The 25,654-nt window shown below is 36.3% G+C and overlaps 1 protein-coding gene across 1 annotated transcript in view; it reads left to right on the top strand.

Annotated features, from left to right (window-relative positions):
• Positions 1–25,654, top strand: part of TTN (titin) — a 277,455-nt gene that overhangs the window by 129,787 nt on the left and 122,014 nt on the right. The window contains 24 exon segments of the mRNA XM_042949268.1: positions 103–405; positions 2,348–2,422; positions 3,448–3,522; positions 4,175–4,267; positions 4,821–4,898; positions 5,871–5,939; positions 6,216–6,305; positions 6,462–6,755; positions 7,614–7,694; positions 8,492–8,569; positions 14,656–14,739; positions 15,052–15,135; positions 15,221–15,304; positions 16,551–16,634; positions 18,724–18,807; positions 18,891–18,974; positions 19,180–19,263; positions 19,396–19,479; positions 19,610–19,693; positions 19,819–19,896; positions 20,288–20,371; positions 20,831–20,974; positions 21,245–21,322; positions 24,935–25,048. Of these exon segments, the coding sequence (XP_042805202.1) occupies positions 103–405; positions 2,348–2,422; positions 3,448–3,522; positions 4,175–4,267; positions 4,821–4,898; positions 5,871–5,939; positions 6,216–6,305; positions 6,462–6,755; positions 7,614–7,694; positions 8,492–8,569; positions 14,656–14,739; positions 15,052–15,135; positions 15,221–15,304; positions 16,551–16,634; positions 18,724–18,807; positions 18,891–18,974; positions 19,180–19,263; positions 19,396–19,479; positions 19,610–19,693; positions 19,819–19,896; positions 20,288–20,371; positions 20,831–20,974; positions 21,245–21,322; positions 24,935–25,048 (2,490 nt within the window).

The following is a 25,654-nucleotide window of genomic DNA, read 5'->3' as shown; positions in this document are numbered from 1 at the left end:
GATGCTCTATGATAACAGAATATTTGCGTTTCATGTTATCCCATTGTTATGAATAGTGTACGTAAAAGTGACACTTGTACGATTGAATAAATATCTTTAAAGTGATATCCAAGAAACGCGAGCCAGTTCCAGTTCCTGTAGCTCTACCTCGGGAAGAAGAAGTCCCATTCGAAGAAGAAATTGCTCCTGAAGAGGAAGTTCTACCTGAGGAAGAGGAAGTTCTACCTGAGGAAGAGGAATTTCTACCTGAGGAAGAAGAAGTCGCTCCTGAAGAAGAAGAAATTGCTCCTGAAGAAGAAGAAGTTCCTCCTGAGGAGGAAGAATTCATACCTGAGGAAGAAGTTGTACCTGAAGAAGAGGAAGTTCTTCCAGAAATTAAACCTAAGGTGCCAGTACCTGCACGAGGTATAGCAACTCTTCTTGGAGTCATCAAGACCTCTTTTGTGTTGCATTCTGCCTTTCCATCTTTCGTATTCATCTCCAGTCTTATCTATACTACTTCATTCTTTACGTTGCCTACCATCTGAACCTTAGAAAGCGTTCCAGACATGTGTGCCTTTATTGTTATGTCTGTCGTGTGTGTCTATCGTAAATGATCTGAATGTCTTTTCAGATTTCATGACATGCAATGTTATTTAGTTGTTCGTGGTCTTAGTCTCATTTGTCTTTTTGTTACATATATAATACTGTGCCTGCGGTTTTTAATGTCTTAAAATGAATGTTTTTAAGTGCCTGAAGTGCCAAAGAAACCTGTACCAGAGAAGAAAGTCCCTGTTCCTGCTCCTAAAAAAGTGGAACCTCCACCACCCAAAGGTATACTTCCCCTAAGTGAATGCACATTCTTCATCCATAAACATTTTCATCCAGACAAATTGTGGTGGAATTGGGTTTAGGAAAAATTATATTTATAGAATAGAGTGGCACATTTTTATTTCTAAAAATGTTCAGGAACACTGATATCCACTTTTCACTGGATGCAAAACAGTATTCAAGAACAAAGTTAAAAGAAAATATTGTCCCAGTACTGCCACAGAAGTTCTACCCAGTTGCCTATAATTTTATTAAACATCATAATTTTCTTTCTTTTTAATTTTTTTAATGTTTATTTTTGAGAGAGAGAGAGAGAATGAGAATGAGCAGGGGAAGGGAGAGCGAGAGGGAGACACGGAATCTGAAGCAGGCTCCAGACTCTGAGCTCACAGCACAGAGCCTTACGCGGGGCTCAAACTCACGAGCCGTGAGATCATGACCTGGGCCAAAGTCGGACGCCTAACTGACTGAGCCACCCAGGCGCCCCAAACATCATAATTTTCATATAGATATTCTGCCAAGCTAAACATTATGAATACATTTTCCTAAGTTTCATCCTTCAGCCATTTATATGAAGTGCCTTTGTAACACCAGGATGAAGATAAAAAGGATTGAAGTATTTCTCAAAATATTATGGAATAGCTTATGTCTTGTGTTACATATATATAAATGGTAGCCCAGCAGGTTTTGACTTTAGCCTTGGGTTTGTTCCTTGCTGTATTATTCTGAGCAAGCCTTTTAACCAGTCTGAGCCTCGGGTAGCTCTCCTTTAAAATGGGCAGACTGGTATCAGTTCTAGCGGGCTCAGATATTATTGTGAGGACAAAATAAAGTAAGGTATGTGAAAGTGCTCTATCACTGAATGAATTATCCAGGTCAGACCATAGTACAGGACAAAGTCCATATAGTTATACCTTAAAGCTCAGTATTTTCTGCTAAAGGTCATGGCATCACTACTTAAAATAAGCATAACCCCTCCACCAGGTTAAATATCATATAAGCAGTGAAATGGTAAAGCTGGTCCTTTATCAAAATTTGTTAATGTTTTAATTTATGTTTTAGAGAGAGAGAGTGCAAGTGGGGTAGGGGCAGATATAGAGAGGGAGACACAGAATCTGAAGCAGTCTCCGGGATCTGACCTGTCAGCACAGAGCCCGATGCGGGGCTTGAACTCACAAACGGCAAGATCATGACCTGAGCTGAAGTCCGATGCTTAACCGACTGAGCCACCCAGATACCCCATGCTGGTCCTTTATTAGATTTCAAGAATTCAGAAATACTTTATAGATAATGATTCAATAAATTACCAGTGAAATTTAGATGGATGAAATGACAGCATCTGTCCTCTGATATTCAAATAGGTTGCTGATCCCTTGCTCTACAAAACCTATTTATATCATAACATTGGGCTCCTGATCTACCCTATATCTCTACCCTGAGCAACTGTTGCATGTGTTCTTTCTGTGTGTGGACTTCTTGTGTTCTCTCTTTTTTGTCCCTCACAATAAATTCTTATCATGAAATGATGTCTTTAAAGTGCCTGAGGTTAAGAAGAAAGTGCCAGAGAAGAAAATGATCATTCCTAAGAAAAAGGAGGCTCCCCCCGCCACAGGTACTGCTACTCCCAAGCAAATTAGACACTGCCACTTCTTTCTATCCGTAAAAGTCCCAGTGTTCTGTTTCAATATCTGTTACTATAACTTGTATTATTGCTGTGTCTGGTGTCTCTGTGTTTGTGTATCTTAAATTGTAAAATCAAATAATATCTTTAAAGTTCCTGTGGTGCTTAAGAAACCTGAACCAGAAAAGAAGGTGCCTCCTCCTGGTCTTAAGAAAGCAGTGGCTCCTCCTGCCAAAGGTACATCTCCCCAAAACAGGAATGTGTTTGTTGTACTGATGTTGAACTGTGATGCTGTCCACACAGGATGTTCAACATAAACGTTTGCTTTGTGTGGTGTGTCATTTGCATTCCCCATTTGTGACTCTGTTGCAACCATGTTTGTGCTATGTCATTTTTCCCCGCTTTGTGTTTGTGTATTTTACGTTGATTCTCTACATACGTTACTTCTCAAAGATAAAAACACTATCTTTAAAGGGCCCGAAGTAACTAAGAAGCCAGTCCATGAAGTACCTGTTGCTCTTTCTTTTTTTTTTTTTTTTTTTAAATTTTTTTTTTTTCAACGTTTTTTTATTTTTGGGACAGAGAGAGACAGAGCATGAACGGGGGAGGGGCAGAGAGAGAGGGAGACACAGAATCGGAAACAGGCTCCAGGCTCCGAGCCATCAGCCCAGAGCCCGACGCGGGGCTCGAACTCACGGACCGCGAGATCGTGACCTGGCTGAAGTCGGACGCTTAACCGACTGCGCCACCCAGGCGCCCCTATTGTTGCTCTTTCTAAAAGAGTAGAGGCTCCAGCAATAAACAGTAGAATATCTCTTTAATGGGCTGTTAGTCTTAAATCACAAACCTCTTTAATTTTGTTTCAATAGCTGATTATGTGAAATCTCAATGTTTCATCTTGTGCATGTGTATTTTGATATTTACTACCTTGTGTTGAAAAATGGGAAACTTGGTCTTTATGAACTCTTCTTTGGTTCTTGCATTCTAAATTCCTAAAACAATCAATATCTTTTAAGTTCCTGATGTGCCTAAGAAAGTGGAAGAAAGACAAATCATTCTCCTTGAAGAAGAGGAAGTTCCACCGATTGAAGGTAGATGACTTTCTAAGAAAATAGATATTCCAAGTCATCATTGTCTTATCATTGTTTAATATTTGAAGGAGACAAATGTACATTTCACTTCAGAAAATAAACATATTCAGGCTCTAAAAGAAATTATTATTTACCTAATAAAAATTGGGCAGGCAAATGAAAATCAACTGACTCTCCTTTCTCACACGCTTAGCCTATTTGTTTGTTTGTTTATTTCTTTCTTTTAATGACACTCTTTGAAAGGAAACTGTATTTTCCATGGGGAATTTTTCATCAAATGATGTGGTTGGCAATAGCAGAATATACCCACCCAAAAGAAATTCCCAGTTAAGCCTGAGTAGTTTGTACAGAAAATCTGACTTATACTGCTAAGTGAATGTTTGCCTTCAAACAAGTCCATCTCCATTAAAAATAATGATATAATTCTAACTGAATTCTCTTTGATATCCTTTCCAAATATGAAATTCTTGAAAGGGCCTAATGTATTTGAAGACCCCATAGATTTTTTTCAAGGACTAGTGAGTTCTCACGCACTGGAAAAAGGTTGAGCTATGAATTTCCTATGTTTATGACGACCTCTGTTTTCAGATAGATCATTTTAGTTTAATATTCAAAAAGAATTATTATTTACAAAGTAATAATCTTTTTAAAGTGTATGAGGAACCGGAAGAGCCTATTCCGGAAGAAGAGATCCCAGAAGAACCACCTAGCATAGAAGAGGTTGAGGAGGTGACACCACCTAGAGGTACAGCTTCTCTTGGGAGTTGGACATTTAAAATCTATGGTGTTCCAAATCTTTCCCAGGATATGTCTAAATCTAATATTCCTCAATATACTTTTCTCACATCTTATCAATGATAAATTGAAGATCAATAATTAATAGCACCGAAAGTGTCCCTTCCCCTCCCCCAACTTTTCTACTATTAGCCCTTCAATTTTTTCTGGCGAGGCCCTGTCGTAAGATTTTCTCCTAGTTTCTAGTTTTGGGGCTTTTATTCAATATGAAAGTGGAGGGAAATCTATTTCTGTGTTGTTTACTTTATAGAATAATTCTTAGCCTATTATTCCTGTAAACTATGACAAGCTTTTTCATTAATTGATATTATATTTGCTAATAGGATTAAGAAATAATAGCCTTCTCACCTTTAGAGTCGATACTCCATATATATAATTACCATTTAGGTTGCTAATATCTTTTAAAAATGAGTCAATGCTTTTTTTGCTATTTTTTGCATATGTGGATGTTGTTCCGTTCATTGCGTATCATTTTTCAAAATGTCTATCTAATACCTTTTAAGTGCCTGAAGTGGTTAAGAAAGCAGTACCTGAAGCACCTACTCCTGTTCCTAAAAAAGTGGAGCCACCACCAGCCAAAGGTATAGCAAATCTCAATTAATAACATCTTTAAATTCCAATTAATGTTCTTTTAAAAAACAGAAATTTCTTTTCTGACTGCTTTCTTTAAATAGCAAACTTATGAAATTGATTAAGGATCAATAAAACTGTAACCCACTTCATATCTTTAGCCTTTTTGGAATGTTAATGGATGGTTATGTGTGTATATGTTATTCCAGAAGTTTCTCATTGTAACTGAGAATTTTAATGTTAATTAGTACATTTCTTTATACTTTTATACATAACAATAGATTCTTCTTCCCCACATTCCGTTCATAAATCTTATTCCATTACATAGAGTTTTCTCATGTTACTATAAGTATGTATACAATCTTATTTTATAGGGGAAAAAAATCTGTCCTAATGCTTGGATAATAACTATTTTAAAGAGCCTCATGTCCTTTCTAATATTTTGCCTAAGCACTCAAGTTTACTGCAAAATGTCTACTTCTCATTGCTTCCTAATAAAGTTACTGCTTCAGGAATGCTCTTAGACGATGAGCTTACGCTGTCCCTATCACAGTAGGCATCGCCAGCAGATGTAATACTATCAGCAGAAAGGGCGCCTGTGTCAAGGCTTAAGTACTCCATTATGGTAATCACTTCAAAAAAGTCTCTGTCAAATTAAAAATTGTAGAAGTCTTTGTCACATTAAAAATAGGTCCAATATTGGTAACTCCTGCTATTAAATAAATAAATAAATAAATAAATAAATAAACAAACAAACAAACAAACAAACAAACCAGCACAGGTTCTTGTGGACACGTCCTCTAAGGTTTGGTTAGCACAAATAAGGGATTTGGAAAGATAACTCTATTGCCTATAAAACTGGTGGCCAGTAGTACGGAGTGTCTTCTTAAACTTTGATTATTAAAGATGTTGTTTTTGCTGTTTTTATGTCATGTTTATTATTGAGTATTGTCAGCTAACCGAAATGCCTAATATCTTTAAAGTGCCAAAGAAGGTTCCTGAGGAGAAAGTACCTGTTCCTGTTCAGAAAAAAGAGCCACCTCCAGCCAAAGGTACATATTCTCTTATAAACCTAAACTTCCTGTTAATATATTCTCATTAAGATTTTTATGTTTGGGGTGCCTGGCTGTCTCAATCCACTCTTGATCTTGGGGGTCATGAGTTCAAGCCCCACGCTGGGCATGAAACCTACTTAAAAAGAATAGATTTTTTTTAATTCAAAAAAAGATTCTTATGTATTATGTCTCTGTGTCTTGACTGTTTTGATGTCTTTTGTCTATGAAAATTTGCTCTTAACAGTCCTATATATTAAAACTATATCTTTAAAGTGCCTGAAGTACAAAAGAAAGTCCCAGAAAAGAAAATTGCAGAAAAGAGAGTCCCTGTGCCTAAAAAAGAAGCTATTCCCCCAGCTAAAGGTATTTTCGGAAAGATCTTTGATCTTCACTTATTGTTGCATGAAAGCTTTTTTTTTATTTCAGTTGTTTTTATTCTGTATTTTGAATTTACATTTTCATTTCTCTTGTGTTTTTTAAAAAAAAAAGACAAATTTCTTAAACTAGATGCTCTTTCAGGGAGGACTGTCCTTGAAGAAAAAATATCAGTTGCCTTCCACAAAGAGGAAGTAGTAAAAGAAAGAACAGAATTAGAAGTAGTGGAGACACCAGTAGAATATCTTGAGGAAGAAGAGTTCCATGAAGTTAAAGAATATTTTGAAGAAGAAGAATTCCATGAAGTAGAAGAATTCGTTAAAGTAGAACAACCCAGAATTGAAGAAGTACACAAAGCTGAAGAGGTCCATAGAGTAATAGAAGTTTTAGAGGCTGAAGAAGTGGAAGTATATGAAAAACCCAAAGCTCCACCTAAAGGTATAGGAGAATTCTGTAGATACTACAAATTGTTATATCTTGCTCTAACTCACTTTTTTTTAAGTGTATTTCATGTTCAGTTTGGAACACTAGAAACCCACTTTCCAAGTTAAAATCATTGAATGCTTTAAGCATGAGCTTCAACTATTTGATACAAAGATTAATATGGAGTAGAGATTAACCACACAGAATATAATTTAGCAGGCAAAATAATAGTATTTGATATCTACTTATCTAAGGAGCTCACTATATGAATTTGTAGATTCTTTTTTGAATCTAGCTAAGAATGACTGTTGCAAACAAAATTCTTTGTTTGTACAAAATTCTTACAAACATAAGAATGATTGTTACAGGTACCAAAATATCTGACCAAGGTTATCAGTTGAGTGAAAAGAAGCTCCTCAGTTCACTGAAGAATTTACATGTGAGGCAATACAACCATTGCTTTGTTATCATGAGTCAACTGTTCACAAACTGATCACTGCTTATCAAAAGCTTCTGCCATTTTATATTTTCATTAGAGAAATAACATTAAGGAAGTAAACGAAGCATTGGTATTTTTCGAGGAGAAACCATGATACAAATAAATTCTCTTCAATACCACTCCAGATCTTGAACGAATTAATATATGTGTAATGTGAAGGAATATGTGTATGGTGTGCATGTGTGCTTAGTATACATAGAAAATCTACAATATAGATGAAATCTAGCAAAGTCACATCCCTTTTGGAGGTGTGATGCAAATTCAAAAAAAAAATAGATAAAGCATTTATGAGCCCTCATTGGACTAACTTTATTAGTAGCACTCCCTAATACTTTAAGAACTCATTCTAAATCAAAACACTAATATCTTTGAAGGGCCTGAGATATCTGAGAAAATCATTCCTCCAAAAAAACCACCCACTAAAGTTGTTCCTCGAAAAGAGCCACCAGCTAAAGGTATTTCATTGGTGAAAAACTACTTACCTAATTATATGTACAGTAGCACCTTGATTGCATTATAAGTTTGTGTTCTTGATGTTTTTCTTCTGTGTTTTGTGTTTTTGGAATTTCTAAGACAAACTATTATCTTTAAAATGGTTGAGGGTCCAAAGGAAGTTCTACCAAGAGAGAAAGCCACTGTTGTTATACCTAAAAAAATAAAGCAAATATCCTTATCAACCAGATAGTAAACCCAGGTTTCCTTCTTTGGTACTACTGAATTATATATTCACTAATATGCCTTTTGATAAATCCATGTTTTCCTATTAATCATTAGTTTTAATAACTTAGTAATAATAAATACATAGTGACCGTGTGTTTAATGTCCCTGCTTTGTTCATTCTTGTAAACCTCTTGAGTTTTACAACAGAAATAAAAAAAAAAAAAACACCTGATAAATAATATATATTTCTATCTTTAAAGTCCCTGAATCATTTAAGAACGTTATCATTTGAGAGAAAGTATCGATTATTCCATCAAGACAAGCAGAAGTAGCACCAGCTGACAGTGTCTTGTTAATTTTTCTTGTCAAATTCTTAACGGATTCTAACACGGGAAATTCTTCTGGATCTCTGTTGTCATGTTTGTTATCAAAATTCAACTCATTTTAAGTACAGTAATGTATGTGATAAAGTGAAACTGTTTTATATTGTGACTATGTCATGTTTTGTGTTTATGTTTTTCTTATGTTCTGCTTGTTACAAATCTTTATGAATGTTTAAAAGTAAAAGAAATTATTACTGCTATCTTTAAAGTACCTGAAGTGCCCAAGAAAATTGTGGTGGAAGAAAAAGTACGTGTTCCTGAAGAGCCCAAATTTCCACCAGCTAAAGGTACCAGCCTTTGCTGATTTCACCACTAATATAAAACCCCCTTTTATTCACTTACTGTGGAGCAGAGAGAAAGAGAGATCATTCTCCCCTCAATGCCACAATATAGCTGAATTATGTAAACTGCAGTTTATGTTCTAAAACATAGTCTTCCCTTTGTGATGACCTTCTGGAAACGAAGGCATATGCCTAAACATTGTTATTGTTTTTGTTTGATCCTCTTCTTAAGCGATAATTAAGTGATATTGACCCCCTCAACTTCTTTTCAAAAATAATTTATTTTGGAACTATTGTCAGGAAGCTCTGGAAACAAACATTCCAAATAACAACAGAAAATGATGCTATACCCCAAGGGCAAAGTATTTTTAATATGACAAATCAAGAACTCATCAACAAGGCAATCTAGAGAGACGCACTGTGTATTTAGTTGGCTTACGATTTTGGAATTCTTGGTGTTCTTGTTAGATCCCCCTCTTTATCTTGATATTTTAGACCCAATTATGATATTTTTAAAAATAAAATAAACAAATATCTTTAAAGCACCTGAAGTACCCAAGAAAATTGTTCCAGAAGAAAAGGTTCATGAAGCTGTTCCTAGAAAGCCTGAAGTTCCACCAGCTAAAGGTATACACTGATACTAATCACAACATGAAATGATTCTTTGTTTAGTTATTCATAGTTTAAAATGAATGTGTGTGATGTTAAATTCTTGTATTTGGCTTCTTTATATTCTTTGCATATTTGTTATTTATCACAATTAATATACTAATATCTTTAAAGTTCCTGAGGTGCCTAAGAAAAGTATTCACGAAGAAAAATCAGCTACAGTTCTTTCTGAAGACACAACGATGTACAGTGAGTGTAGAAAAATCGGTGCTTCTCTTTGGTTTCAGTTGTGTTTGTCTTCACAGCTTTTAAAAATAAATATACTAATACCTTATAAAAGCCTAACATGCCAAAAAATATTTGGCCAAAATTAAATCATTTGAAAGTTTACTTGCTCAGACAAGGTATATCTCCTCACCAATTTAAAAAAAATAGTCCTTTACCTGTAACGTTGCCCAAATTTAGAAAAGCCATTTACCTTGTTGTATTTGTCACTGTCTTGTCTTGTTCTGCTCTGTGTACAAATATTTTCAGCTCAAAAGCATTTTATTTTCTCAGGCCATGAAGTAACTTACTTTAACTTCATAATAATATTTTAATTGGACTTTATAGATTCAAAATGCCCCATTATTATTTTTCTACTCTTCCCAGCCATCATTGGAAATATTTTGGCAATACTGCTCCAATCAAACCATAGATTTATAAGGCCATTACAACATCAAAAGAATTCTCAAGCCATTTTTTTTTGGTCTTATGCAAAATTATGATTAAATAATTTGAGGAGTAAAATATGAATAATAAAATACTCTGAATAGAATACTATTCAATAATCTGAATAGTAAAATTGCTAGGAGTCAAGATACTCTTCCATTTATTTCAATCCAAAAAATGCCAATAGTTCTGATATTCTTTCATTTAGTTTAATCTAAAAATTCCCTGCTTAAACCCATTTTTTTTTTGTCTTTAATACTAGGTTGGGATAAAAATATATGATGACTCCCTTCTTTGAATACCTTTTCTATGCTTGAGTTTCATTATTGTCATCAGCCAGTCTTCCTTTCTAAAAGCTGGAGAAATCTTTTATTTTCTTCATTTGCCTTATTTCCAAAGATTTAATTATTTTTCTTTTTCTTTTCTGCTTCCAATCCCTAAGTGGTTATTAAACTACACAGCCATAAGCCAGATGTGGTTTGAGATTATAGCCAACTACGTTTCTGGAAAAGGAAAGGACTTATATGAATTTCCAGTAGCCCAAATATAACATAAGAGAATTCTTAATGTGCAACTCAATATCAACCCTGTTCTTTATGAACAAAACCAAGAGCAACAGGACAGTTTTACCAGTAACTTTCTGCAAAGTAGAATTATATAGCCCCTGACCAGGGAATTCCTCAATTTTATCATCATCATAAATGAGGGTTCTATATGATAAAACTGGAAATTAGCCAATGTGTTATTGTCATTAGTTTGTGTCTATGTACTACTGGTAACTTGGGTGATGAGCGTGTATTGTGTATTATGTTTTCTTAATACTGTTTGTCATTGACTTGAAATTCCCTTAATTGTATAAATACTAATATCTTTAAAGTTTATGAAGTGTCTGAAGAATCCACCTCAGAAGAAAAAGTACTTGTGACTCGTCCTCAAAAGACAAAAACCAAAATAGCAAAAGGTATATAACACCAATGATCTGGTCTGAAGAAAATTTATTTTTTAGCTCATTTTAAAAGCTGAATCTTTTCCTTCACTGTTTATAAATATAACTATACTCATATCTTTTAAGTGCCTGAGCCACCCAAGAAAGTTGTTCCAGAGGACAAAATATATGTGACTATTCCTAAAAAGAGAGAAACACCAGCAACTAAAGGTACATTTCAACAACCTCGAACTTGGATGAATAACTTTGGATTCAAGACTCAAAAATTGTGTGTTATATAATTTACTGTTTTTACAACTTCTAAGTGTAAACCTACTAATATCTTTAAAGAGCCTGATACAACCAGAGAAGTTTTTCTGGAGGTGGAGTTACCTGAGGCTGTTCCCCAAATTCCAGAGCATCCTCCAACTCAAGGTATAATTCTTAGTTATGAAAATCTAAATAAGAAAATCTTTCTTCTTCACTCTGAAAGATATGTTTAGTGTTTTGTGTAGGTTCTCAGAACCTCTAACGCTAAAATACTAATATCTTTAGGGCATCCAATGTACCCAAGACAAGGAACTTTATATGACTTGCCTCCCCCCGCCACCCAAAAGAGTCCCACTCATACAATGTACAAGGATAAACAATTAGAACAAAAATTAAATTTCTAACTTAAAGTTATAATATCTGTTAACACATGTAACTTTCTTAATATGTTGTGTCTTCGTGTCTTTGCCTTTTTCTCAACTAAAAAATACTAATATCTTTAAAGAGTTGGAAGTCTCCAAGGAAGGTCTTCCAGAGCGGCAAGCTCCTGTTGCTAAAAGAAGAAAAACACCACCACCAAAAGGTACAAGCCAGAAGAAAGTCAACTTTCATATCTCATGATTGTAGTTGTACTTAACCCATGCAAATATACTTATATCTTGAAAGCTCCAAATGCTACCATTTCAGAGAAGTGGGAGCCCCGAAGCAGAAGCTCGACTTGGGTATACACATGTTCCCAGGAGTTATTCAAGAGAAAATAGAGGAGGAAAGATCTTTAACTTATCTAAATGGAAGATACGTGGGTTATAAAGTTTAACCTCTGAGGCCTTCAGGGAGTATATGAATACATATAATGTTATATGAGACCCAGATAGATTCTTCAGTAGGATTACTAATACTATTATTGTTTCCCAAAAAAGAAAAAAATCAGAATAGCTGGAAAAAATCTACACAAGACCACTTAAAATATTTATATCCCTGAAACTAGATTGAATTGGTTTAGCTCCCCCTTTAAAGCAGACATCAGTGCCATCAAATGACAGAGGTGTTTGGCTGTAGACTATAAATCAGCAATTCAACTCTCCATGGGGTTGAAATCGCAGAATATAACTGCTTAATAGAGTTGCTCTTCTATTAAGATAAACTTACTACTAAAAATAGGCATATTAATTTGAAATAATTATTTTCCCATAAGACTTAAGTACAGAAATATTTTTGGAAAACCATGACTTAAAGACAATAAAATATGAAGTTCAATGACTTTGAGCAGCAGTTCTTCCTGTAATACCCTCTCCACTTGAGAGCCTTCTAAAACCAAGGCAGTTAAAACTAGTTAAAGTTGGAATTCTGTACTGAATACTTAGTTGCTCCTCTCATTGTCTTTTATTTTTAAAGAGTTCTACATTTTTCCATTTTGAGTGTTTTAAATAAATCAAAATATGAGAAAGTTTTAAGACATCCAGCATAACAGTTTCTTTATAATATCCATGATATTCTGTACTTTAAAGAATATCTGAACACTTTGACCTGATTTTTTCAGTCTAGATCTTTAGGTCATTCTCCTGTCTCCCATGCTTGAAAAACAAACACCTTTCTAAAGTGCCTAAAGTAGGGGTACAAAATGAGGCCAATCCAGATAAGAAAGAAACTGTTTTGTTCTCCTCAAATTAATATATAAATGTACATCATTAGTTATACAAAATCAATTTTTCTCACTTGAAGCTAATTTTCCATGATCTAATTTTCTATACATCTACCATTCCAAGAAATTAAATTACTAACATTGACAGTACCTGAGGTGACCAAGAAAACAGCTCCTAATAAGTATGTATTCTTACCATCGTTAAAAAATCCAATGTGGGGAGCAGGGAGGGCCCCCAGTCTGGGGTGTTCCTGTAGGTTGAATTAGGAATAAAACTCTTCATCACTCTAAAGTATGATGCATTAATATCTTTAAAGTGGCTGAATCACTTCAAGAAGCTGTCCCTGTAAAGAAAACACCCAAGGCTGCTCCCCCTGAAATTGAAACACCTTCCAGTAAAGGTATCATTCATTCTATCATTCCTGCCTTCATTCATTTCATAAATGTCAATGGTGTATATGGTGGTAGGGAGCTGGGAAATAATGAACAAAGACAGTTAAGACTTGATTCCTTTCTTCAAAACTTTATACCTCATCCACCTTTTAAAAGAAGCACCCATGTAACCAGAAATATCACTTTGGTTCAGTTCATGTCTAATGTCAGTTAACTAGTGTCTTCACTGATCCCTTAACCTCTAAGTATGATACTAATATCTTCAAAGCACCAGAAGCTATGGAAGAAGTTGCTCCTGAGATGCAAGTATCTGAAGATGTTCCTAAAGAGCCAGAATCTCTGCCTGTAAAAGGTATGTGATACCTGTGAACAGATCCTGAAGAAGAGATGAAATGTCCTCAGCTCCTAAAACCATGTTTTTCTAATGTCCTTCGTAACACATAAACATAAAAATACAAATATCTTTCAAGCATCTGAAGCTGCGCCCAAAGTTCCCTCTCAGAAGCAAATATTTGCAGGTGTTCCTATTAAAACAGAAACCTCTTCTACTAGGAGTATTCATTCAACAAATACTTAGTGAGGAGGGTCCACAGTGTCACAGGAACTATGCCAGGTGCTAGGGAAGGCCTCTTCTCAAGAATGGACAGGCAAAGAAGAGACTTCTAGAAAACTACATTTGCTAACTTATTGTGGTTACTGTTTTCACTAACAATTTTAAATCTTTAAATGTGAAATACTAATATCTTTAAAGTGCCTGAAGCTCCTCAAGAAGCTGTTCCTGCAAAGAGAGTCCCTTCCAAAAAAAGAGAACCTCCTTCAGTTAAAGGTACAAATTACCATGCCCTCAAGCTGAAGAAGAAATAGCTCTTGTAGTCTTGAAAATATTTTGCTGTTCCTAGTGATCTTCATAACACTAAATATTAAAATACTAATTTCTTAAAGTACGGGAAGCTCCCCAAGAAATTGTTCCTGAAGAGAAAACATATGTGGTTCCTCACAAAAAGCCTGAAGTTCTTCGTGATGAAGGTATATGTTGCTAGAAGCTTAGAATTTTGGGAAAATGTCTTTTCCTGTGTAAATGTGTTTCCTGTTTGTCCTGATTCTTATAACTCCTAAATGTAAAAATATTAATATCTTTAAAGTGCCAGAGGCTCCCAAAGAAGTTGTCCCAGAAAAGAAAGTGTATCCTCCCCAAAAGCCTGAAGTCGTACCTGTCAAAGGTACATTCTAAACCACTCTTTAAGGTGGGGTAGGGAGGGCAATGGAAGTTGAAAGTTACTGGACTTGAAAGTTCTTGTCTGTGTTGATTCTTGTGACTCACATGTAAATTTACTAATATCTTCAAAGTACCAGAGGCTCCCAAAGAAGTTGTCCCTGAAAAGAAAATGGCTGTGGCGCCTCCTAAAAAGCCCAAAGTCCCATCTGTTAAAGGTAGTTGTCACTAACCTTAGGTTTAAAAAGATACAACTCTTCTGTTCTTGGAAATATTTTGTTCTAGCGGTCTCACAATGCCTACATGTAATTTTACTAATATCTTTTAAGTGCCCGAAGTTCCTCAAGAAATTGTCCCTGAAAAGAAAGCACCAGTGGTGCCTCCTAAAAAGCCCGAAGTCCCACCTGTCAAAGGTATTTGTCACTGGCCTTAGGCTTGTAAAGACATCACTCTTCTGCTCTTGAAAATATCTTGTTCCATTGGTCTTCATAACTCCTAAGTGAAATTTTGCTAATATCTTTTAAGTGCCCGAGGCTCCCAAAGAAGTTGTCCCTGAAAAGAAAGTGGTTGTGGCACCTCCTAAAAAGCCCGAAGTCCCACCACCTGTTAAAGGTACTTGTCACCGATCTTAGGCTTATAAAGACATATCACTCTTTTGCTCTTGAAAATATCTTGTTCCAATGGTCTTCATAACAACTGATTGTAATTTTGCTAATATTTTTAAGTGCCTGAGGCTCCCAAAGAAGTTGTTCCTGAAAAGAAAGTGGCTGTAGCACCTCCTAAAAAGCCTGAAGTCCCACCAGCCAAAGGTAGTCACCCCCATGCCACTGTATTTGATACTGTCCATTTTTTTCTCTACTCTGTCTAATCATGAAAATACTAATATCTTTAAAGTACCCGAGGTGCCGAAGGCAGCTGTTCCGGAAAAGAAGGTGCCTGAAGTTATTCCTCCCAAACCGGAAAGTCCACCCCCTGCAGGTAATGTCAAAGCTATACATACTAGGAAAAGAAAACAACTATAATTTTAGCTAGAAAATTATATATGTAAATACCACAGCATAAAGGTGATATAATTCTAAGGAAAATAAAGTCAGGAGTTAACCAAAATATCTTAGTGTATAATTACATGGTACAGTCACCAATTTTTTTCATCTTTTCTAAACACAAATTACCAATATCTTTGAAGTGCCTGAGGTGCCGCCAAAGAAAGTCATCCCTGAGAAGAAAGTACCTGTGGCTCCTCCTAAAAAGCCAGAAGCTCCACCTGCTAAAGGTATTTATCCTTCCATGTTGTTGGTCACCTATTCCAGGGGGCTGGGAAAAGTGTGTATAGACATGTCTGCCAGTCCATGAATTGTCTTTGCTTGGATAAATGTGTTGTCGGTATTCCACTTTTATAATCTCTTACTAAAAGATACTAATATCTTCAAAGCTCTCGAAGCTCCTAAAGAAGTTTTACCTGAAAAGAAAATATCTGTGGTTGTACCCAAAAAACCAGAAGCCCCACCTGCTGAAGGTATTTATTCCCACTGCCCTGTTAAGAAGAAAAACTATTGTCTTGTATTCTTCACAATCATTGTAATATAGGCCTTCATCATTCATAAATTCTAAACATTCTAATATCTTTTAAGTTCCTGAAGTTGCTCAAGAAGTTGTCCCAGAAAAGATAATTCCCAGGGCACCACCCAAAAAACCAGACGCCCCACCTGTCACAGGTACATATTAGCCCTGACTTTATTAGGAAGAAGAAATATCTCTTCTATTCTTGAGAATAATTTTAGCCTATAGCTCATCATTAACTACTCGTTTAATACTACTAATATCTTTCAAGTGCCTGAAGTTCCTCAAGAAGTTGTTCCAGAACAGAAATTCCCCAGAGTACCACCCAAAAAACCAGAAGCCCCACCGGTTTCAGGTATTTTTCACTCCTATCCTTATCTACAGAAGAAATACCTGTCCTACTCTTGGAAATATTTTTAGTCCACTGTCTTCATTAATCTAAATGTAAAACTACTAATATCTTTTAAGTGCCTGAAGCTCTTCAAGAAGTTGTCCCTGAAAAGAAAGCACCAGTGGTGCCTCCTAAAAAGCTGGAAGTTGCACCTGTTCCAGGTACTTGTCACTCACCTTAGACTTCAGAAGATATAACCCTTCTGCTTTTGAAAATATTTTGTTTTAGCAGTCTCATAACTCCTAAGGGTAATTTTTACTAATATCTCTTAAGTGCCCGAGGCTCCCAAAGAAGTTGTCCCTGAAAAGAAAGTGGCTGTGACGCCTCCTAAAAAGCCCGAAATCCCACCTGTTAAAGGTATTTGTCACCAACCTTAGGCTTAAAAAGACCAACTTTTCCGCTCTTAAAAATATCTTATTCCAGTGGTCTTCATAACTCCTAATTGTAATTTTACTAATATCTTCTAAGTGCCTGAAGTTCCTCAAGAAATTGTTCCTGAAAAGAAAGCACCAGTAGTGCCTCCTAAAAAGGCCGAAGTCCCACCACCTGTTAAAGGTACTTGTCACCAACCTTAGGCTTATAAAGACACCACTCTTCTGCTCTTGAAAATATCTTGTTCCAATGGTCTTCATAAACAACTAAATGTAATTTTACTAATATCTTTTAAGTGCCTGAAGTTCCTCAGGAAATTGTCCCTGAAAAGAAAGCACCAGTGGTGCCTCCTAAAAAGCCTGAAGTCCCACCACCTGTTGAAGGTATTTGTCACCGACCTTAGGCATCACTCTTCTGCTCTTGAAAATATCTTGTTCCAATGGTCTTCATAACAACTAATTGTAATTTTGCTAATATCTATTAAGTGCCTGAGGCTCCCAAAGAAGTTGTCCCTGAAAAGAAAGTGGTTGTGGTGCCTCCTAAAAAGCCTGAAGTCCCACCACCTGTTAAAGGTATTTGTCACCGACCTTAGGCATCACTCTTCTGCTCTTGAAAATATCTTGTTCCAATGGTCTTCATAACAACTAAATGTAATTTTGCTAATATCTTTTAAGTGCCTGAGGCTCCCAAAGAAGTTGTCCCTGAAAAGAAAGTGGTTGTGGCGCCTCCTGAAAAGCCTGAAGTCCCACCACCTGTTAAAGGTACTTGTCACCAACCTTGGGCTTATAAAGACACCACTCTTCTGCTCTTGAAAATATCTTGTTCCAATGGTCTTCATAAACAACTAAGTGAAATTTTGCTAATATCTTTTAAGTGCCCGAGGCTCCCAAAGAAGTTGTCCCTGAAAAGAAAGTGGTTGTGGCGCCTCCTGAAAAGCCTGAAGTCCCACCACCTGTTAAAGGTACTTGTCACCAACCTTGGGCTTATAAAGACACCACTCTTCTGCTCTTGAAAATATCTTGTTCCAATGGTCTTCATAAACAACTAAGTGAAATTTTGCTAATATCTTTTAAGTGCCCGAGGCTCCCAAAGAAGTTGTCCCTGAAAAGAAAGTGGTTGTGGCGCCTCCTAAAAAGCCCGAAGTCCCACCACCTGTTAAAGGTACTTGTCACCGATCTTAGGCTTATAAAGACACCACTCTTCTGCTCTTGAAAATATCTTGTTCCAATGGTCTTCATAAACAACTAAATGTAATTTTGCTAATATCTTTTAAGTGCCCGAGGCTCCCAAAGAAGTGGTCCCTGAAAAGAAAGTGGTTGTGGCGCCTCCTAAAAAGCCCGAAGTCCCACCACCTGTTAAAGGTACTTGTCACCGATCTTAGGCTTATAAAGACACCACTCTTCTGCTCTTGAAAATATCTTGTTCCAATGGTCTTCATAAACAACTAAATGTAATTTTGCTAATATCTTTTAAGTGCCCGAGGCTCCCAAAGAAGTGGTCCCTGAAAAGAAAGTGGTTGTGGCGCCTCCTAAAAAGCCCGAAGTCCCACCACCTGTTAAAGGTACTTGTCACCGATCTTAGGCTTATAAAGACACCACTCTTCTGCTCTTGAAAATATCTTGTTCCAATGGTCTTCATAAACAACTAAATGTAATTTTGCTAATATCTTTTAAGTGCCCGAGGCTCCCAAAGAAGTGGTCCCTGAAAAGAAAGTGGTTGTGGCGCCTCCTAAAAAGCCCGAAGTCCCACCACCTGTTAAAGGTACTTGTCACCGATCTTAGGCTTATAAAGACACCACTCTTCTGCTCTTGAAAATATCTTGTTCCAATGGTCTTCATAAACAACTAAATGTAATTTTGCTAATATCTTTTAAGTGCCCGAGGCTCCCAAAGAAGTGGTCCCTGAAAAGAAAGTGGTTGTGGCGCCTCCTAAAAAGCCCGAAGTCCCACCACCTGTTAAAGGTACTTGTCACCAACCTTGGGCTTATAAAGATACCACTCTTCTGCTCTTGAAAATATCTTGTTCCAATGGTCTTCATAAACAACTAAATGTAATTTTGCTAATATCTTTTAAGTGCCCGAGGCTCCCAAAGAAGTTGTCCCTGAAAAGAAAGTGGCTGTAGCACCTCCTAAAAAGCCTGAAGTCCCACCAGCCAAAGGTAGTCACCCCCATGCCACTGTGTTTGATACTGTCCACTTGTCTCTACTCTGTCTAATCATGAAAATGCTAATATCTTTAAAGTACCCGAGGTGCCGAAGGCAGCTGTTCCGGAAAAGAAGGTGCCTGAAGTTATTCCTCCAAAACCAGAAAGTCCGCCTCCTGCAGGTAATAATGAAACTGTCAAAACCTATATATATAAATATATACACACGTGTATATATTTACATATATCATTTATACACATGTGTATATATGTATATATGTATTTTTTTAAAGAACACTGTTTTCTTAGTGTTGTAAAAATCTTTTTGTAAAACAATTCATATGCTTTAGTCAATTCTTGCATTAAAATGAGCTTGTGTCTTTAAAGTGTACGAGGAGCCTGAGGAAATTGCCCTGGAAGAGCCTCCAGCTGAAGTTGTGGAAGAGCCAGAGCCTGCCGCTCCCCCAAAAGGTACTTGGCCAGCTAGGTTGCCTTAGCCAATTTTCCACCCCTCTCGCCCTGAAGATGCTGGACATTTTGAGCTTTTGTGTCATTTCTCATCTATCTTCACTGAGTCTAAAAAATAAATTCTAATATCTTTAGTGACAGTGCCACCCAAGAAACCTGTCCCAGAAAAGAAACCACCTGCTGTCGTTGCCAAAAAACCTGAACCACCACCAGTGAAAGGTATTTCTCATTGCCACTAACCTCCTACAGAAAAATGTCTGTCTTTAAAGTGTTGGGTTCCACTGCTATACTTAATGGTTTCCATATGTCATTGAAATTATGAGCTAAAAATGACTAATATCTTTTAAAGTGCCCAAGGTACCCAAGGAAGTTGTTCCTGAAAAGAAGGTGCCTCTAGTGGTTCCCAAAAAACCAGAAGTCCCACCTGCCAAAGGTACATGTCTACCATTTGATGGAGGATAAAAACCTCGAACTCTTAAAAAGTATTTTGTTCTATGTAAATGTGATGAATGTTTACTAGTGACTCTTCCTAATGTTAAAATACTAATATCTTTAAAGTGCCCGAAGTTCCAAAAGAAGTTGTTCCAGAAAAGAAAGTTGCTGTTCCCAAGAAGCCGGAAGTCCCACCACCCAAAGGTACATGTCACTAATGAGACTCTGCAGAAAACACTCGCTCTTTGTTTTAAAAGTCACTTATTATAGTAAACCCTGTTGTTTGTCAAACCTAATATTCATAATTACAAACCTGCCGTTCTGGGTTTTTAGGGTTTAAATGTTCTTAAATAACACCATTGTTTAAAAAAAAGAATTGACGCATCTATTCTGAGCATTGGAAGAGTTTTTGTTAATAGGCCACTCTTTTCCTCCCTGCTTTGTGTGGATCTCAGAACAAATTACTGGCCTTGTAAATTTTGTTCTTGGATTTGTCTCTGGGTTATTTGACCTAGATATGAACTAGAGGTGGTATAAATTCCATGTACTGTACTTCTCAACTACCTAGAAGTAAAATTAACTAATATCTTTAAAGTGCCAGAGGTACCAAAGAAACCTGTCTTAGAAGAGGAACCAGCCATTCCTGTTCCTGAGAGAGTAGAGTCTCCTCCTCCAGAAGGTACACGTAAGACCATTAATGAGCTTGCCACTCATGACAATTGCTAATTTAAGCCTTGTTCCTTTTTTTCTAATCTAGTATCTCTTGGTCATTTTCTATCCTTTAGTTATTTGTCTTAATTATTCTTAATTAGCTCTGATTTGGGTTATCAATCAGAAACATCTACATAGGGCATCATAGGCATCATAAGCTATATGAAAATTTCTCTCATACGCACAGAAAGGAGGACAGAACTGATGACTATAAATGACATTAAATACCAAAAGGGCTTTTTCAAATATTCAGATAATAGAAACAGAAGTCAGTGCAAATGAGATAGATTTCATCTTCACAAAAATGAGAGAAGATATTAATTGAAACATGGAAAGAAATCAAGGTTACTAGTTCTTATGTTCAGTGCTTTGTGCATTTTAGAATATTGTTCCACGCGTGGAATTAAAATTAACTATATTTTTTAAGTCTATGAAGAACCTGAGGAAATTGCTCCTGAAGAGGAAGAGCCAGTTCCTGTTGTGGAAGAGGAAGAGCCAGTTCCTGTTGTGGAAGAGGAGGAACCAGTTCCTGTTGTGGAAGAGGAGGAACCAGAAGCGCCACCACCAACAGGTACAAGGCAGGATCCTGTACTGTCTAAGAAAATACATCCTTTGATTTTTATATCGATTATATATCTTCTTTAAGATAAAATTCCAGTCTTCTATCTTCTTATTTGAAATTTGACTTCATTGGCAAAACCGGAAGTCATTGCACACCAAAAGCTATAGAATTTTACAATATGCCTACCAAAGGAATAGGTGTGATCTTCTTCATTCATTCATTAACGTTAAGCCTTTCGTTGTAATCATTTGACTCTAAAAGAAATTATTATCCTTCAAGTGCCTGAAGAACCAAAGAAGGTTGTTCCAGAGAAGAAAGTTCCTGTTATCAAGAAACCAGAAGCTCCACCTCCTAAAGGTACTTATAGTAAAAGAAATCAATATTTGCTTCTTTTCTGTGTGCTGTCTAAATGTGACACTCTTTCTTTATTACGTATTGTGTTATATTCTGTGTGTAACTGTTATCTAAATGTTGGTGTGTTGGACAGACTCATCAAATTAATGTGTACATATTGCATCTTGAAATCTTATATTATTAAATGCTACTAATATCTTTAAAGTACCTGAGATGGCAAAGAAAGTTGTCCCAGTGAAGAAAGTTCCAACTGTTAAGAAGCCAGAAATACCAGCAGCTAAAGGTATTCATGTCATCATTGATATTATTTTTATAAAGTAATTTGATATCTGTCCTTGTTGCATAACTAAGGACAAGAATGTCCTGATTTTGTTTTCAGTAATTTTAATGTCGTTCCATTAATTATAGATTCTTTATTCTTAACATGTAAAATGTTTCCAAAAATCTTTTTACAAATAAAACTAATATCTTCAAAGTGCCTGAGGTGCCCAAGAAACTTGTTCCAGTAAAGAAGGAACCTGTACCTGTTACCAAAAAACCAGAAGTCCTGCGAGAAAAAGGTACCTACCATGAAGAAACAATATCTATTTCTCTGAATCACATCTGAGCATTTTAGTAATAGTGCCCAGAGCAAAACATACCGCCGTTTTTGCAAAACCACTTTTCCCAGGTAAAAAGGGGAAAGTAATGAGGACAAAGAGAAAAAATGAGACAGATAAGCAGGAAAACAAACATAAGGAGATTCAGTGGTGCTATGACGTGGTCCATGTGGTAGAAAAAGACCTCCTCTGATTGAAGGTGTAGAACAGCTCAATCGAGCATATTTTGTTGAATGTCTTATAACTAACAAAACAGTGTACTAGAAAAAAAGAAAATAAGATCTGATCCTGTCTTCAAGCACCTTAACTGCAGTGAGAAGAAAGCACAGCAATAACTCCTATCGAGACAGGAAGTGACCACAACTACAGAGTATAAGGGGTTACAGAAGCACAGAGCGAGGGAGATCAACTTCGGGCAGAGAGGCATCAGGGAAAGCTGTATGAAAGAAATAGCATTTTATGTTTTGATGGATTTTTACATTGTAGTCATTGAGAAAATGGTTTTCTAGGCAAAGGGAATATTTCAAAAAATATTTTTAACGTTTATTTATTTTTGAGATGGGACGGGAGGGGCAGAGAGAGAGAGCGGGGGCAGAGAGAGAGAGCGGTGGGGGGAAAGACACAGAATCCAAAACAGGCTCCAGGCTCTGAGCTGTCAGCACAGAGCCTGCAGCAGGGCTCCAACCCATGAACCGTGAGATTATGACCTGAGCCAAAGTCAGACGCTTAACCGACTAAGCCACCCAGGCACCCCTAGGCAAAGGGAAGATTTTATCAAAAGGCACAGAGGTAGAAGAGTCTAGGAAGTTCAAGGGCTGTCAAATAAATTTTTGCAATTTGAGGATGGATTGGTTGTGGTGTATCTTGAAAGACAGGCTGGATATAAAGCTGAGAGTCATATTTTGGAGTTCTTTGAATGTCCCTATGAGATGTGTCACAGGAAGCTTCAAAGGCTTTGAAGCAGGTGTACCAATTAGTAAGAGCTGAGCTTCAGAAAAATAACTGGCAGTAGTTCCAGCTACTGGAAGACAGTGATAATAGTAAAGAGCCACTGCAGTTCATTAAGGTCATTAAGAGTTGGACAAGATTGGTGGTGGTAGAAATGGAACAAGAGTGAGAGAAATGGGAGATCTAATTGGTGTCTATTATCAAAATAATTAGGGAAATAGAGGAACCCAAGATGATTGTAAGGATTGTAGCTAGATATCCATGAGGTTCATTGGGTCCCTAACTAATATTAGAAGATAATGAATATATTTTTCACTTTTCAAATACTGAAGGTGGAAATATGCATTTGGAGCTTAGGAAAGAGAGCTGGAGATGTAGATCTAGAAATGAGAGGCACAAGAGTTGCGGGTACAGGAGTGACTGCTTAAAGAATGTAGAGCTGATTTGTAAAGGCTTCAGAGTTAGACCAGTGGAGAACACTGACACTTAAGGGTACACAGAGGAAGAGAAGTAAATGAAGAAGGCTGAGAAGACTCATGTATAAAATTGGAATGTCCAGAAAAGCCATATTCCCCCACAGTGTCTTATAAGATAAAGTGCTTTCCCCTGTATTCTTTGCCTGCTGTTTGCAGAATCTTGCACATCTTCTAAATTCTTAATAGTAAAAAAAAAAAAAAAATCAATGTCTTTAAAGTGCCTCAAGTGCCCAAGGAAATCGTCCCAGAAAAGAAAGTGTCCATTCCTATTCCTGAAGAGCCAGAAGCTCCACCTGTCCAAGGTACATGGCTGCTCTATAAATCTTGGAAAGATGACAATTGTCTTCATCTTGCTTTGGTTGTAGATGGGTCTTATGTATTTATCTGTTGTCTGTCTTATGTCCTGAAGTTGATATCTTGGGGTCATCTGAAGAATATGTTATTGAGTCTAACTAAGATGATATGTTGTAACTTAGCAGTTACAGGATTCTCTTGTGAATTGAGTCTAAAATATAACACTGTGTTTTTTAAGTTGAAGAGTCTCCTGAGGAAATAATATATGAAGAAAAAGCATCCATAACCATTGGTAGAAAAGTGACTCCCCCTGTTGAAGGTATATATGTGTGTATGTGTGTGTGTGTGTGTGTGTGTGTATACATACACACACACACACAGTATTCATAGGGTGACATTCTTTCTTAAAATTATATACAGAAGCATTCCAGCATATGTTTGCTTCATTTTTCAAATAGTTATACTTCTTTTGAATATAATCTTGAATTTGCTTATTCTTGACAGTAATTGTAAATTCCCAAAGATAGTTTACAAAGCAAAACTGGAATAATTGCATTGGACTCTCAAACAATAACCCCATATCAAATTTTAAGTCATCTCATTTGCTATCAACATACAACAAATAAAGTAGTTAATAGAATGTTTTAGTGTAACAGAAACCTTAACTCTTTTTCTATATAAGTGAATCTGTACAAATTGTATATTTTTGTTTTTGTGACTAAAATCTTTGCAACTGTGTGAAATTTGTATGAGTCTCTGTGAAGAACTTTACAACCTCATATCTTCTGTCAACATTCTTTAAAGAACGTGAAATTCAAAAGTATATTGAGCCTGAAGAACCTGAACCTGAACCACAGCCAGAAGAAATACCGATACAAGGTATTCAATTACTTGGATTATCTTCATCATCATAGACTTCATCTTCATATACATATATATGTTTTATGTTAGTCTGTAAGTCTCTTTGCATCTGTATGTAAGATACTCTTTTTTAAGTGTGCATTTCATTCATATGTATCCTTGTCATTTGTACTGTTGATCTCATGTCAGTGTGGCATATACGGATACTTCCTTTGTTTTTATTGGTGCCTTTGCTGTATTTCTCATCATCTGTGCACAATGTTGATGTTTTTGTGTTTTATGTGGGATACTGTTTTATGTTTTATGTTGGACACTAATAAGAACTTAAAAAGAAAACCTTTTATTTCATATATGTTTAAATTTCTACTGAATATACTATCTACACACCTGCTAATTAACATATACATGTACTAACACTCCTGAAATACTCTTTCAAGAACCTGAACCGGAAAAGAAGGTTATCGAGAAACCAAAACTCAAACCAAAGCCTGCAGTACCTCCTCCTGCTCCACCTAAGGAAGATGTGAAGGAGAAAATATTCCAACTTAAAGGTATAAAACGCCACACCAAAATTTTATTAACCTGCTTCAAACTTCTTTTCAGTCATCAGAAATGGTGCTTGCAAGAAATGTATTACTTTTAAAAGTGTGTGCTTGCAAACACAATCAGGCTGTGGGAATTGCATAGAGACCTGTGTTTTCTGCTGCCTTTGGGTGCTTTGTCTGGTCATGCCTGACAGAAAGTGTATCATGGTTAGCTTCATCCTGGCAATCTGGATGCAGACGCTGTCCAACTAACTTTCTTACGGAGAAAGGATTTCCTCGTTTCAAAGTGTGATTGCCATGCATATCTTTGAGATCTTGTGCATTTGGGATGTATAAGAAAACTTTGCATGAAATTTTTAACGTTGCAGTAACAAATTTAAAACTCTGTTCTTAAATAATTTCACGCGCTTTAAAACATACTCTAAATAATATATTTATGGCATTGATAGCTGATATGTGCTCATATACCATCAAAGGAAAGCATATGAATGATAGAAAGTCACTGCTCCCTTACTTTTTTTTTCTTTCACAACTTAATAAAAGCCAAATTGTGTTCTGTAGTGGTCCTCGGTGTAGCCAGAAAGAGTGATTATGAATACATTTGATATCCAG

The sequence above is a fragment of the Panthera leo genome, chromosome C1 (assembly GCF_018350215.1).
Source record: "Panthera leo isolate Ple1 chromosome C1, P.leo_Ple1_pat1.1, whole genome shotgun sequence".
In the NCBI taxonomy this organism is placed as follows: domain Eukaryota; kingdom Metazoa; phylum Chordata; class Mammalia; order Carnivora; family Felidae; genus Panthera; species Panthera leo.
The sequence above is the reverse complement of the archived record's forward strand: the minus strand, read 5'-3'. Positions and strand labels throughout refer to the sequence as shown.